The sequence below is a fragment of the Lissotriton vulgaris genome, chromosome 6, assembly GCF_964263255.1.
Source record: "Lissotriton vulgaris chromosome 6, aLisVul1.2, whole genome shotgun sequence".
In the NCBI taxonomy this organism is placed as follows: Eukaryota; Metazoa; Chordata; class Amphibia; order Caudata; family Salamandridae; genus Lissotriton; species Lissotriton vulgaris.
Genome location: NC_141694.1, coordinates 736384497 through 736399390, shown reverse-complemented (window position 1 = coordinate 736399390; position 14894 = coordinate 736384497). Strand labels below are relative to the sequence as shown.

The window sequence follows — 14894 nt, the reverse complement described above, 5'->3', positions numbered from 1 at the left end:
TAAAAATATGGATAACATCTTCATCTGTGTCCCCTTTGCTCTGCCCTCCTCATCCTCCCTGAATGAGCCATCAAGAAGAATGGCTAACCTTGTGTTCACAGAGATTAAATTATCTTTGGCCTCCACTGTAACTGAAGAGGTAATATATATTTGCTTTTCCGGTTAGAGAGGTGGTCATTCAAAAAACATTCAGCTGGACCGATATAATTATTACATCCAGTACTTAATAGATAAACATCTGCCTTCAACGCTTTAAGCACATTCCATAAAGCAATTAAATATGGAGTCTAAGGCATACCGTTCATAGCATTTTCCATTTGCCCTCTTTAGGTTAAAAATAACTTTATCATTGCTTACGCCAAAGACATAATTTCTCATGTAAATACAACAATATTTGGACAAAAGGATATGAAGTAAAGATGTTGTTGTCACTTGTTGCTTTTTCAGAAATTTCTCACAGTGCTTTAGTACTTGACTGAGATTATGCTCAGCATTGTCTTTCAGTAGATGAAGATGTCTTCCATATCTGTTTAAAAATAAAGTAATATACTTAACACAAAGATTACATTTATAAACTAAACTAGTCCCGACGTTGTCCGGGTATGAATTGCTGGCGGCCAGTAGTATATTGTTTTGTAGGATTTCGTTTTGATAGCATTTCTTATCTGTGACAGGCCTGTGAAACGCTCCGATTCACAGTGCACTGCTGATGCACTTAAGAGTGCACGTTCAGTAGTGTGTGAGCTCGAGTTTCCCTACTTTATTTTTTTTCCTTGCAATATTATATAGCGCGAACTCGACAACATGGCATGAGCACAATTTACATTACAGAAGAACACATTCAGTCAGTCAAGGAAGTCTTTATTCGATATTTCATCATAAAAGACATGCTACACAACATGCTACTTAACCAATAATATATCAAAATTACATATAAAATGTACAAATAAAAAACTGTTTGCAGTATGTTAAGTACACATTCATTTGTGGTAGGCACAGGGAGACAAAGCGATTTGCCTGGAATCACAGGATGTTGAGCTGATACAGAGATTCGAACGTAGCTCCCCAGCTTTAAAGTTCACAATTCTAGAACTTGTGGCGGGAGATGTGTCTAAAAGTGTATGTCAGTGCGGGCCATCAATGAGAGAGACCTGTGCATTTTTCAAATGGGTGGTGAAAAAATATGAGTATGTTGATGGAGATGTGGGCCGCCGTGCCACCAATGTACTTACTGGGGGAGGGTAAATACCCATTATTCCGCAACTTTCTTTCCGCATACTTTCATTACAAAAGTACCATGACGCCACAATGCCATTATAACGCATGGTATTACATTTTATATGGTTTTACCACGCATACATTTACAACGAAATTCGTTGTAAATGCATGAATGGTAAAAGCATGCTTTTTTTTATGTTTGGATAAGGTAAGTATGGGTATAGGGGTATATGTTTTGGGGTTCTGAGGTATATGTTTTGGGGTGTTTGGGTATTTTAAGGGTTCAGATATAGTTTTCGGTTATGGGGTACAGGTGTAGTTTTAGGGTTTAGGGATAGGTGTGGGTTTTGGGGTACAGGGGTATTTTTAGGGTTCAGGGCTAGGTTTGGGTTTTGGGGTATAGGGGTATTTTTAGGGTTCAGGGGTAGGTTTGGGTTTTGGGGTACAGGGGTATTTTAAGGGTTCAGGGCTGGGTTTGGGTTTTGGGGTACAGGGGTATTTTTAGCGTTCAGGGCTAGGTTTGGGTTTTGGGGTACAGGGGTATTTTTGGGTTCAGGGGTAGGTTTGGGGTTTGGAGTACAGTGTTATTTTTAGGGTTCAGGGCTAGGTTTGGGTTTTGGGGTAGAGGGGTATTTTTAGGGTTCAGGGGTAGGTTTGGGTTTTGCGGTACAGGGGTATTTTAAGGGTTCAGGGCTAGGTTTGGGTTTTGGGGTACAGGGGTATTTTAGGGTTCAGGGGTAGGTTTGGGTTTCGGGGTACAGTGGTATTTTTAGGGTTCAGGGCTAGGTTTGGGTTTTGGGGTACAGGGGTATTTTTAGGGTTCAGGGGTAGGTTTGGGTTTTGAGGTACAGGGGTATTTATAGGGTTCAGGGCTAGGTTTGGGTTTTGGGTTACAGGGGTATTTTTAGGCTTTAGGGATAGGTTTGGGTTTTGGGGTACAGGGTATATTTATAGGGTTAAGATGGGTTAGTGTTTAAGGGTGTTGGGGTATTTTAAGGAGTAAGGGTGGGTTATGATTATGGGGTGCAGGGGTATTTAAAGGGAGCAGGGTGGGATTAGCACACAATATGAGGCATGGCATGAAGGACGGAACGTACCACACGCCCCCAGCGTTTGTCACGCCCCCAGCACACGCCCACAGCACAACGCAGAGACGCCCACAAGGGACTACTTTGCTGGCACTGTTCTTTTACCTTTTAAATGTATATGGTGGGCGTCTGCATAGCCTATGTCCTTCTGCTGCAACTGCCCTTTCCAACACTGTATTGGGTGTTGTGATTGGTGCTGTGGTTCCTGAGATTACCCGCCTCAAAGGTTTGGGCTCTCTCTTTATTATATTAGTATGGATCACTTAAACAGTATTTGTCTTAGGTACAAGTAAGTAACAAGTTCCCATTTAGGACCAGATCCTATTGAACAAGTTACTTACCTCCTTTAATGCCTTATATGGTAGAATCTCTATCTAGCTGCAGATTCCTTACCTCAAAATTATTCTCAGGCGTTAGACTGGATTGGACATTTTTTCCATGAGCAGTATCCCTACGTGCCGGTAGGTGGTGGTGTTCTGCTTCGCGTGGCATCGTTATTGTCGTGTGAGCTGAAAGTGCCTGTGCAGTGCCAATATAGGTACCACACGAGCTTGCTGACGTCAGTTTCTTTCGCAAGTTTCCACGCCAGGAGCGTTGAGCCACAAAGAACACTGACCACTAGTGTGGAAAACTAGGGCCCTGAAAGGGGAAAAACCCTTTTCCTAGAGATCTGTTTGCAGAGCGGAAGGATGGGTATGTCAGTAAGGAATCTGAAGATAGATAGAGTCTCCACCATATAAGGCATTATCGAAGATAAGTAACTCATTCATATGAAAGCCGCAGATTCCGTATCTATCCTTGTGAGAGGCTTGCTTAGTGTACAGTGCTCACTTATGTAAGTGTGAAAATTGCAAAAAACACAGTTGATGGACAGAATGTAGAACAATGTCATACATTCACCTGAGTACAAGGATCTGGGCCTAAATCCCATCGTTTTTTTGCACTCCACACCACCCTGGGTTAGACACTGGCTATATGCAAATCAGCTCTGACCTTTTCCTCATGGGAACAGTCCAGTCCGAACTACCAAGCCATGTCTTTCCCAGACCGGAATCAAGCATCCAAGGACCGGTTTCTGGCTATCAGCCTTCATCAGCCTGAATAGCTTGACTCCAGTGGTGTGGAGAGCCTGGGACTCACGTCTGAGCATACCCAGCCCACTCGGGGTGAAAACTACAAAAAACACAGTTGATGGACAGAATGTAGAACAATGTCATACATTCACCCCAGTACAAGGATCTGGGCCTAAATCCATCGTTTTTTTTGCACTCCACACCACCCTGGGTTAGACACTGGCTATATGCAAATCAGCTCTGACCCTTTTCCTCATGGGAACCGTCCAGTCCGAACTACCAAGCCATGTCTTTCCCAGACCGGAATCAAGCATTCAAGGACCGGTTTCTGGCTATCAGCCTTCATCAGCCTGAATAGCTTGACTCCAGTGGTGTGGAGAGCCTGGGACTCACATCTGAGTATACCCAGCACACTCGGGGTGAAAATTGCACCCTGCACTAATCCAGACAACCCTTATGATGATTTTAGTGGGTTTAGACAACCTTAGAAAACTGTCTAAGTGGTAGCAGTGGAGAGCAGCCTTCAGGCTTAGGCCAGAAGGAGTGTATAGCAGCTTGTTTTACCAGTACTTAATCTTATGGAGTAGGTCAAGTGAAAAAGAATCACACAGTGTAGTTATAAACATATGTAATTTATTACACTCACTAAAACAATTGTACTATCTCCTACCCAGAGATAGAAACACAATACACACAATACTAAGAAATAGAGCACGTAAGTACCACAAATACACAGTGATCTACAGAGGGAGACAAAACCATATACTAAAATAGTAGAATGCGAACCACGATTCAAGTCAAGAATGGACCCAGAAGATGTAAAAGTTTTTGGGACCTGTCCAGGTAGAAGCTGACCACCACTCTTGGGGTCCAGGCGGGGAAGTCTCTCCTCCTCCTTAGAGGGGTGAGGATAGAAAGTGGGCAAAGTCATACATTGACCTAGGTGGAAAGGACAGACCACCTTAGGCATGAAAGCAGCCCTGGTCATAAGAACCATCTTATCCGCATAAAATGAGGTAAAGGGGGGCTTGGAGCAAAGGGCCGGCAGCTCACAAACCCTCCTAGCAGAAGTGATTGCAACCAGAAATATTGTCTTAAAAGCTAAGAATCCCAAAGGCTAACTATTCAAGGGTTCAAAGGGAGACCATATTAAAAAAGTGAGAACTAAATTCAAATCCCACTGAGGCACGATAAAGGGAGTGGGAGGAAACTTATTGGTGAGACCCTTAAAGAATCTCATGACTATGGGAGATTTAAATACATAGGGATGGCCTGGCAAACAGAAAAGTCGACAAGGCAGACAAGTCGCCTTTAACAGTAGATACTGCACAACCCTGTTGTGCCAGGGAAAGAGAGAAACTCAGAACATCAGACAAATGGGCACGAAATGGATCAACTGCCCTCTCTCTACAACACTTTACAAACTTGGCCCACCTACCAGAATAGACAGACTTGGTGGAGTGTCTTCTGTCCGATAAAATAACATCCACGACATCCGGCAGGAGAGAGAAAGAACTCAAGTTGCGCCGTTCAATCTCCAGGCATGAAGGTGTAAGCTCTGGGGGTGTAGAACCTGCCCCTGCGACTGGGAGAGGAGGTCTGCCCTGAGAGGGGGACAGAGCGGAGAGTGCGATAAGAGGTAAAGGAGGTTTGTGTACCACACCCTTCTTGGCCAATCCAGGGCGATCAATTTGGCTTGGACCCGGTCGTGACGAATCTTCCTCAGAACTCAAGGAATCAAGGGTATGGGGGAAATACATAAAGAAGCTCAGAGCCCCAATCCAACTGAAAAGCTTTCCCCAATGCTTCCCGCATCGGATACTGGGGACTGAAGAATGACATGCAGTGCGCGTTCTCTTGAGTGGCAAATAGGTCCAACCGAGGAAACTCCCACATCCTGAAAATTAGATGAACCACCTCCGGATCGAGATGCCACTCGTGATCGGCCAAGTAATGCTGACTGAGACTATCAGCAGGCACATTCAGCACGCTGGACAGGTGATTCGCATTCACGCAAATCTGATGGTAGCGAGTCCAGGACTAGAGTTGCATAGCCTCTTTGCAGAGACGATACAACCCTACTCCTCCTTGTTTGTTGATGTTCCACATCGCAGTACTGTTGTCCGTCAGGACCTGAACCATATGACGCAAAGGGAAAGAAGGAAAGCCTTGAGGGCCAAACATATTGCCGGCAATTCCAGAAGACTGATGTGAAACAATCTTTCCTCTGGAGACCAAAGGCCTTTGACCTCCGTATCCCCCAGATGAGCATCCCACCCTAGAGTGAAGGTATTCCTTATCACTGTGGCTACCCGAGAAGGAGGTTGAAACGGCTTCCCTTGAGACAGGTTGTCCAAAACACTCCACCATAACAGTTCCACTGCAGTGTCTCTGGAGATTCTGACCACCTCCCTGGGGTTTCCGTTATGTTGAAACCACTGCTTGCGCAGGCTCCACTGGAGGGCCCTCATGTGCCAGCATGCATGGTTGACCAACAGTATGCAGGAAGCGAACAGACCGAGCAGGTGCAAGACCTTCAGTACTGGAACAGCCACTCCATTCTGAAAAGTGGAATCATAGCATGGATTTCTTGAATCCTCTGTAGAGGCGGGAAAGCATGACTCACAGTAGTGTCCAGTACTGCCCCTACGACAGGTTGCACTGAGAGGGCACCAGGTGAGATTTCGGTACGTTTATTGAAAAACCCCAGTTGAACAATAGACACATTGTTACAGCACCATCTCTGGCTCCTTTGCTTTGAGCAGCCAGTCATCCAGATAGCGAAAAATAGAAATCCCGATCTCCTGAGATATGCTGCTACCTCCGCCATGACCTTCGTGAAGAGCCGTGGTGCGGATGTAAGACCGAATGGAAGGACTGCAAACTGGTAGTGTTGAGCTCCCACCGTAAAACAGAGTTAGTTCCGATGAGACTTCAGGATGGGTATGTGAGATAACCCAACCTACAAATCGTTTGACACCATCCAGTCTTGCTGCTGCAGCACCAGAAGAACCTGAGCCAGGGTCAACATCTTGAACTTCTCTTGCCTGAGGTAAACATTCAAGACCCTAAGGTTTAGGATCGGCCTCAGTCGACCGCCCTTTTTGGAAATCGGGAAGTACCGGGAGTAGCATCCTTAACCCCTTTTCTGCTCCGGAACCACCTCCATTGCACCTTTCTGCAGCAAAGGTAGAACCTCCTGTTGTAGAAGCAACAGGTGCTCCTTTGAGCACCAACCCTGGTGAGGGGGGAAAGCAGGGGGAAACTCCTGGAAGAGAAGGGCATACCCATTTTCTACGAGACCCAAAACCCAAAGATCTGAAGTAACAGATCTCCAAATACGTAGAAAAAGGTACACCAGACCTCATACGTGACCAGCATGCTCTAGGATGGAGGATCCATAGCTGCTTCCCTGTGGTACCAATTGGACGGACGGGAGAGGAGGAGGAGACTTGCTACTGAGCCGAGCCTCGCAGATGACTTCTACCTTTTCATATGTATGAACTATACAGAGGGTTTGCCTGCTGCTGTGACTGGTGCTGTTGTTTGACCTGAAAGGAAGGAGTTCTGCCAAACCCGCAAAATCTGTACTACCCAAAACCTCTGGGACTGAAGAGCCAACAACCTCGCTGTAACTCTACTATCTTTAAAGTGCTGTAGCGCTGAGTCCGCTTTGGGACCAAATAGACAAGAGCCATCATAGGACAAGCCCAATAGGGTGGCCTGTAAATCAGATGAAAGCACAGACCCCCTTAGCCAGGCATGCCTTCTGGTTGCCACTGAGGAACCCGTAACTCTGGCGACAGAGTCCCCAGTATCAAGTCCTGACTGAATGACCTGACGGGCCCCAGCATGGGTATGCAATAGATCTTCAACAAAATGGCCCTAGACATCTGCAGGAAACTTGGGGAGCACCTCCTTTACAGAATGCATCAGAGCGTAGATATAACGACCCAGCAGGCATGTCACATTTGTCAATTTCAGAGCCATACTGGCCGAAGAAAACACTTTCTTAGCCGATTGCTCCATCTGCTTGGATTCTCTATCTGCAGGTGTGGATGAGAAAGAGCCTGCAGACTGTTTAGTAGAGCATGATGCCTGGCCACTAAGCTGTTAGGAGATGGGTGTGTGGAGAAGAAAGCAGGATTTCCAGGAGCCACCTTATATCTCCTTGAAACCGATCTGGACCATGCAGGGGCAGTCATTGGCTTCTGCCACACCTATAAAATGGGCTCAGTCAAAGCCTCATTTAATGGAAGCAGAGGTTCCGAAGCAGAAGGAGAATGAAGAACGTCTGTTAAAACATTGGACTTAAGCCATGCAGTAGCTAACCTCAAATCCAGTAGTATTATAGAGTGGTAAGAGAAAACCTCCTGCAATGGTAAGCCTTTCAGTGAAGAGAGCTCCCACTCAGGAGATGTGTCCAATCCACTATCCTCCTGTAGTCACTCAAAGTCCCACATAGGGTCAATAATTTCACCCTCTTCAGCCTCTTCCTGCTGCTCCTGATATTCTTCCTCCTCCAGCAGCCTCTGTGCCTCCCTTCTGAATCTCATCCTAGGGACCGGCGTCGACGGCACCATACGCAGCGCTAGTGACTTCGGGACCGGCGTCGATGGAGGCTCCACAGGAATAGTCTAAGGTGCCGAAGCCAGACGTCGGCAGAGAAGACCCATCCAACAGCACTCTTCCATTCAGTGATTGCCGAATATGCTACTTACCAGTATGCATCTGTTCTTGGCATGTAGGGCTGATGACATTCATATCTGTGCATAGATCGCCGCCTAGTGTTGGGTCCGGATGATCGCACATTGTTGTCCTGGAAGAGTCTTCGAAGTATCACAAGATAGGTGGCTCCTCCCCTGGACTACAGTGCGCATGGGCATTGACTCCATCCTCAGATTGTTTTTAGCCATTGTCGCCAAGATGGAATGAAACTACGTGAATGATGACCATGCCAGAAGTATGTGTGAATATCAGCAGCCCTAGATGCCAAGAACAGATGCATACTGGAAAGTAGCATATTCGGTTCGAGGCATGTGGGCTGCTGAATTCATATCTGTGCATAGAATACATAGCAGTCCCTCCATTAACGGCGGCCGCCTGTGCCAGCAGCAGCAGTTTGGAAAAGTGTTTTTAGAACAGCCTGCCCTACAGCTGCCTGCTGTTTGGAGTGCACATCAACACAGTAATGTTTTGTAAATGTGTGTCTGGTAGACCATGTGGCTGCTCTACATATGTCTTCCAAAGGAATATTTCCAAGGAAAGCCATGGAGGCCCCCAACGTTCAGGTGGAGTGGGCCCGTGGTGTAATGGTGAGAGTGCGCTTGGCTTTCTGATAGCAAATCTGAATGCATTTAACGATCCACTTGGCTATACCAGCCTCGGAAATAGGGTTACCTTTGTGTTGTGGCGCAAAGGCAACAAAGAGTTGTTTAGTCTTCCGAAAATCTTTGGTCCTATCAATGTAGTACATTAGGGCCCTCTTGACGTCAAGTGTGTGGAGCATTCTCTCCGCAAGTGACTCTGGATTTTGGAAGAACACAAGTAGTTCTATAGTCTGGTTGATATGAAACTGAGACACTACCTTAGGAAGGAATTTAGGGTTAGTGCGAAGCACCACCCTGTTAGAATGAATCTGAATAAATGGCTCTTGGATAGTTAGTGCCTGGAGTTCACTAACTTGTCGTAGCGACGTAATCGCTATAAGGAAAGCCACTTTCCATGTCAAGAACTGAATCTCGCAGGAATGCAGTGGTTCAAAAGGTGGACCCATCAGCCTTGTGAGGACCACATTGAGGTTCCACTCGGGAGCTGGTGGCGTCCGCGGAGGAATGACTCGTTTGAGTCCCTCCAGAAAGGCTTTAATAGCAGGCACCCTGAAAAGTGAGAGGTGCTGTCTGTTTTGGTGATGAGCAGCCATTGCGGATAAATGTATACGAATGGAAGCATAGGCCAGATTACATTTGTACAGATGTAAGAGATAACAAATGATGTTCTGAATAGATGCATCTAGCTGGTTAATGTTGTGGTCTGCACAATAAATGACAAACCGCTTCCACTTCGCGGCATAGCATGCCCTGGTGGTGGGCTTCCTTGCCTCCCGGATGATGTCCATACAGTCAGGAGGTAAGTTGAGGTAGCCAAACTCTAGGACCTCAGGAGCCAGATCGCCAGGTTGAGCTGTTGCGGATCTGGATGCTGAATGTTGCCATGGCTCTGCGTCAAAAGCCTGGGTGTGAGGCGCAGCCTTTGATGCGGTACCACGGACAGTTCCAGAAACGTGGTGTACCATGGTTGGCGAGCCCACGTTGGAGCAACCAGGATGAGAGTCATCGAGTGCTGCTTGAGCTTGCGTGCCACCAGCGGTATTAGAGGTGCTGGGGGAAAAGCGTACGCAAATTTGCCTGAACAGTTCATCCATATCGCATTGCCTTGCGACTGTGGGTGCGGAAACGTGCCGGCAAAGCTTCAGCATTTTGCGTTCTCCTTTGTGGCGAACAGGTCTATCTCTGGATGACCCCACCTTTGGAAGTACGGGTGGAGTACTGATGGATGTATCTCCCACTCGTGCATTTGGTGGCTGTACCTGCTGAGCAGGTCCGCCATCTGATTATCCTTGCCTGGGAGGTGTTCTGCCATGAGAAAGATGTTTCTCTGAATGGCCCACTTTCACATGCTCTGAGCCAGATGAGACAACTGTGGAGAGTGTGTTCCTCCCTGTTTCTGAATGTAGTACATGGCCGTCATGTTGTCCATCCGGATCAACACGACCTTGTTGCACAGATGTACTTTGAAGGCTTTCAGTGCAATGAAGATCGCCATCAGTTCTAGAACATTGATGTGCATCTTCCTTTGCTGTGGTGTCCATAGTCCCTGCACAGTGTAGTGGAGTACATGAGCTCCCCATCCCTGGAGAGAAGCGTCCGTCGTCAGGATGATCTGTGGCACAGGCTCTTGGAACGGTCGTCCCTTGCAAAGGTTTTGTGGATTCCACCAATGCAGAGAGTTGTATGCCCGACCGCTCACCAACACTAGGTCTTTCAACTGTCCGTGAGCCTGAGTTCACTGACGTGCTAAGCACTCCTGAAGCGGACGCATATGTAGTCTCGCATGCGGGACTATGGAGATGCAGGAGGCCATCATGCCTATCAACTGCATGAACACTCGCGCTGGAAGCGAGTGTTGAGGTCTGAATTTTTGTATCAGCGATTGAATGCTGCTGACCCTCACTGACTTCGGCTGGGCTGTGGCTGCCAGAGTGTTTATCGTCGCACCCAGATACTGCCGTATGTGGGCGGGTTGCAGGTGGGACTTTGGGTAATTCAGTGAGAATCCAAGATCGTGAAGAAGGTGAATGGTGTGGGACATGTGGGCGGCACACTGCTGGGCCGACTTCGCCTGGATGAGCCAGTCGTCCAGATAAGGGTAGACGTGAATGTTTTGTTCAGAGAAAGAGGCAACAGTGGAAGATTCCCAAGGTGACAGCACCTAGTCAAATATTCTCCAAGAAATATCTTTCTTTTGGGCCCACCCTCTAGTGCATGGGGCAGTCTGTGTGCACACTTCAAAAAACACCCACTGTTACAGTGTAGGTTCAAAACATGAACTATGAATAGATTTTAAGAAAAAGGTCAAGGTGCACCACTTAAACGTTTTTAGTAGACTCTTATCTCCAATCAGGTAAACAGGAATGATCACATCAAATTTTTATTTTGTTCTTGAAAGTTCTTTATTCAAATCAGTTGATAAAATGTATAAACAGGATCTACAGCCGACGCGTTTCGTCCTCAAGGGACTTCTTCAGGGCAAGATAATCACTAGCGATGGTGTCCCTGGATCTTCTCCCGTTGTTAAAGGGGTGTATGAATATAACTGTGTGATTGTATAATGGATCACGTGGCATCACATCTTTCAGACACCTGTCCGAATGGAGTTTCGTTTCAGCAGATCACTTCTTGTTGAAGGGCAGTTAATTTCGTTTAGAATTTCGACTACAACCGAGTCACACCCATGATATAAGGTGTTTTCAATATTATATATTCAAGCCACATCCAAAAATGAGGATAGTAATCCAATAGCAGTGGAACCAGAGTAGAAGGGTAATGGGGACCTCCGTTTATCGTCTACTAGTATCTTCTTTTTTGTAGGAGGAATATATGGAAGTTCTATTTCTAGGAAACTCTTAATAAAGCATTTTGCAGCATCCCCTGGTTCCTTCGTGGCTTGATAGGATAGCGTGAAATGACGACGTCCCCCTCCGTCAAGAGCCGGAATCCAAGATCGTGAAGAAGGTGAATGGTGTGGGACATGTGGGCGGCACACTGCTGGGCCGACTTCGCCTGGATGAGCCAGTCGTCCAGATAAGGGTAGACGTGAATGTTTTGTCTCCTCAGGTGTGTGCCACCGTCGCCAGGCACTTTGTAAACACCCTGGGTGCCGTGGTGACCCCAAAAGGCAGAACCTTGAACTGGTAATGTTGGTTTTGGATGGTGAACCGGAGGTATTTTTTGTGTGACGGGTGCAACGGAATGTGAAAATACGCATCCATTAGATCTAAAGTTGCGAGAAAATCCCCCTGACTGAGCAACGGCAGGACTTGCTGCAGGGTCAGCATGTGAAAGTGCTCTGATAACGTACTGATTGAGGGGTCTGAGGTCCAGTATGGGTCTGAGGGACCCATCCTTTTTTGGTATCATTAAGTACAGTGAGTAAACTCCTGTGCCTCTTTCTTTCACAGGCACGAGCTTGATTGCCCCTTTTTGCAGCATGACGAGGACCTCCTGCTGCAATAAGTGCAAATGCTCGGCGGACCTAGGACGGTGTCTTGGGGGTATGTTGGGTGGAGTGGATGTTAACTCCAGACAATAACCGTACTGTATAAGCTGTGTGACCCACCTGTCTGTGGTGATGGACTTCCAGACCGGCAGGAACTGTTGAAGTCTCCCCCCGACAGTTGTTGTGTGGTCGGGGGGGCAGTGACAAGGCGCCACTGTTTGTTAGTGGCGGAGGATCTGGAGTTGTTGTTTCCATGACCTCTGCCTTTGGCGCTGTTTCCACGATATCCACCTCGACTCTGTTTGGTGTATGTGGTCTGCGTGCCGCCTTTATAGTACTGTGTAGTTTGGGAGAGCTGGCCTCTGGAAACCCCTCTAGTGCTTGAGCGACGAAAAGAACCACCCCATAACTGCTGGGACTGCAGAGCCCCCATGAACTTAGCAGTTTCAGTGTCCTTTTTGATTTTCTCCAAGGTGGTGTCCACCTCTGTGCCAAAGAGATGATCAGGGTTTACTGTCTGATTGAGAATGGTGGTCTGTATCTCCGGGTTGAATCCTGAGATTCTGAGCCAGGCATGGCGTCTCAGCATGACACTAGTGTTAATAGCTCTGGCCGCGGTGTCTGCCGCGTCCAGTGCACATTTAATAGAAGCATTTGATATAAGCTTCCCCTCTTGGATGAGCATCTCAGCTGCCTCTTTGTATTCGTCTGGCAGGTGCTGTAACAGGGTCTCCAGTGTGTCGTAATGTGCCCTGTCATACCTGGCTAGAAGTGCTTGTGTATTTTGAAATGCGCCAGATATTGGCCGCTTGAGCTGCCACCCTTTTCCCTGATGCCTCAAACACCTTAGATTCTTTATCTGGGGGAAGAGCATCACCCGTTGTTTGTGAATTAGCCCTCTTCCGGGCATTAGAAACAACAAGAGAGTCCAAAGGCAACTGTCCCTTGATGTAAGTAGGGTCACCAGGTGCCGGTTTGTGCTTCTTTTCAATTCTTGGGTTTATCACCCTGGCTCTCGTAGGCTCTTTAAAGATCTCCCCAGCATGCTTCAAGACACCCTTCAACATAGGCAGAATCTTGACAGTCCTCTCTGAGACGGAAAAGGTGTCAAAAAGAAAGTCCACTTCAATGGGGTCAGCATGGAGCTGGACGTCATGATTCTTTGCTGCCCTTTCAATAAGGGCATTAAACGCAGCTGAATCCTCTGTAGGCGACGTTTTAACCGCATACATCTGAGTGTCTGGGGTAGAGTGAGGATCACCTGGGTCAGCAGCAGCTGCCGAGGGTTCATTGGTATCATCTGGCTCAGTGTAGACAGGATAGCTGTATTCATCCTCATCACCTTCCCCAGTGTCCACATCTGAATAGGTGGGTGAGACATCATGGCCATGTGGAGAAACTGGTTCCACAAGAACAGGGGTTGAAGTGAAATCCTTTTTCTTTTTCAGTGGAATTTTATAGGACTCCATTGGCTGTTCAGGGGCAATTTTCCGCTTATGAAGGGAAAGCCTGCCTGTTTCGGCATTGATAAATTGTTCTTGTTGTTCTTCCAACGAAGATTGTCGATGCTTCAAGGCCGGGACCACTGACGTCGACTTCGGCAGCGAGGGCACCTTCTCGGTCAAGTTGGCCATTCTAGGGGCGAAAGCCTTCGGCGCCACTTTCGGCGGCAACGTGAAGTGAATGGGCGTCGATGCTTTCTGAGGTTTATCGACAGGCTTCGAAGGTGGAGGTTTTGGACCGACACTTGAGGCCTTATCCTTGATGCGCTGTAGGGAGTACACCACTTGCTTGGAGAAATCGGCGGGCGGCTGTGTCGAGTCGACGGAATCCTTCGAGGCACCACTAGATGTGTACTCGTGGGTCCGTCCGCTCTTGGCCTTGTCTTGTCGACTCAGAGTCTCGAGAACCTTTGGATCACTGAGCCCTTTGTCGCTGTAGACCATCTTCGGCGCCGATTTGTTCGGCTCGACTGCCTTGACCTTTGTCTTCGGCGTGCCAGACTTCGTCTGGACGCCCTTGAGCTGTTTCTTTGGGTCGATAACGCCCTTTTGCTTTGTCGGTGCCGACAGGTCCGAGGGCTTTGAGCCGACCAAAGCAATATGCACCTTTGGTTTTGATGGGGGAACCAGTGCTTTCACTTGCGTCGAGACCGGTGTCTTCATTTTCGGTTTCGATTTCGCAGGGTGTGGTTCAATAGCAATGTCCGTAGCCGAGCCCGAAGGCGGGCCGTAGAACCCACTGGAAGATCTTGGGTAAGGCCTAGTGGCGATCCCTCGACCTGAGCCTTTTGAAGCGTTTCGGCCCCAATGTCAGTTTGAGTTAGCTCTTCGCTCGAGCTATCTTCCATGGCTCCAAAGGCCCTGTCGTCGTCTCCTACCTCGTCGACGACTTCAACATCCGCGTCGTAGTTGTAGTCGACCTCCGACGCGGGATTCGACAGGTTCTCACGAACTTCCCGGTCAGCTCCTTCTTCATCCCCGGCATCGAATATGTTCACCGGCGCCGGTGCAGTCTGCTGGGCCTCCTGGCGCGCAGCGCGACGATGCAAGAGAGTCTTCTTGGATCGAAAACGGGAACAAGCCATGCAACTGGCTTCATCATGATACGGCAAGAGACACTTGTTGCACACCGGGTGGACGTCGATGTGGAGATATTTTGAGTTGCACACGGGACATCTCTTGAACGGACTCCGTTCCATGATGGTCCGTCGATAAGGTCTCTGGCGTCGACTGGA

At 47.8% G+C, this 14894-nt stretch overlaps 1 protein-coding gene across 1 annotated transcript in view; it reads right to left on the bottom strand.

Annotated features, from left to right (window-relative positions):
- The window catches only part of TBC1D32 (TBC1 domain family member 32), a 959368-nt gene that overhangs the window by 198850 nt on the left and 745624 nt on the right, over nucleotides 1-14894 (bottom strand). Inside the window, exon 30 of the mRNA XM_086926728.1 lies at nucleotides 411-526. Within this exon, the coding sequence (XP_086782854.1) occupies nucleotides 411-526 (116 nt within the window). The remainder of the gene's footprint in view (nucleotides 1-410; nucleotides 527-14894) is intronic.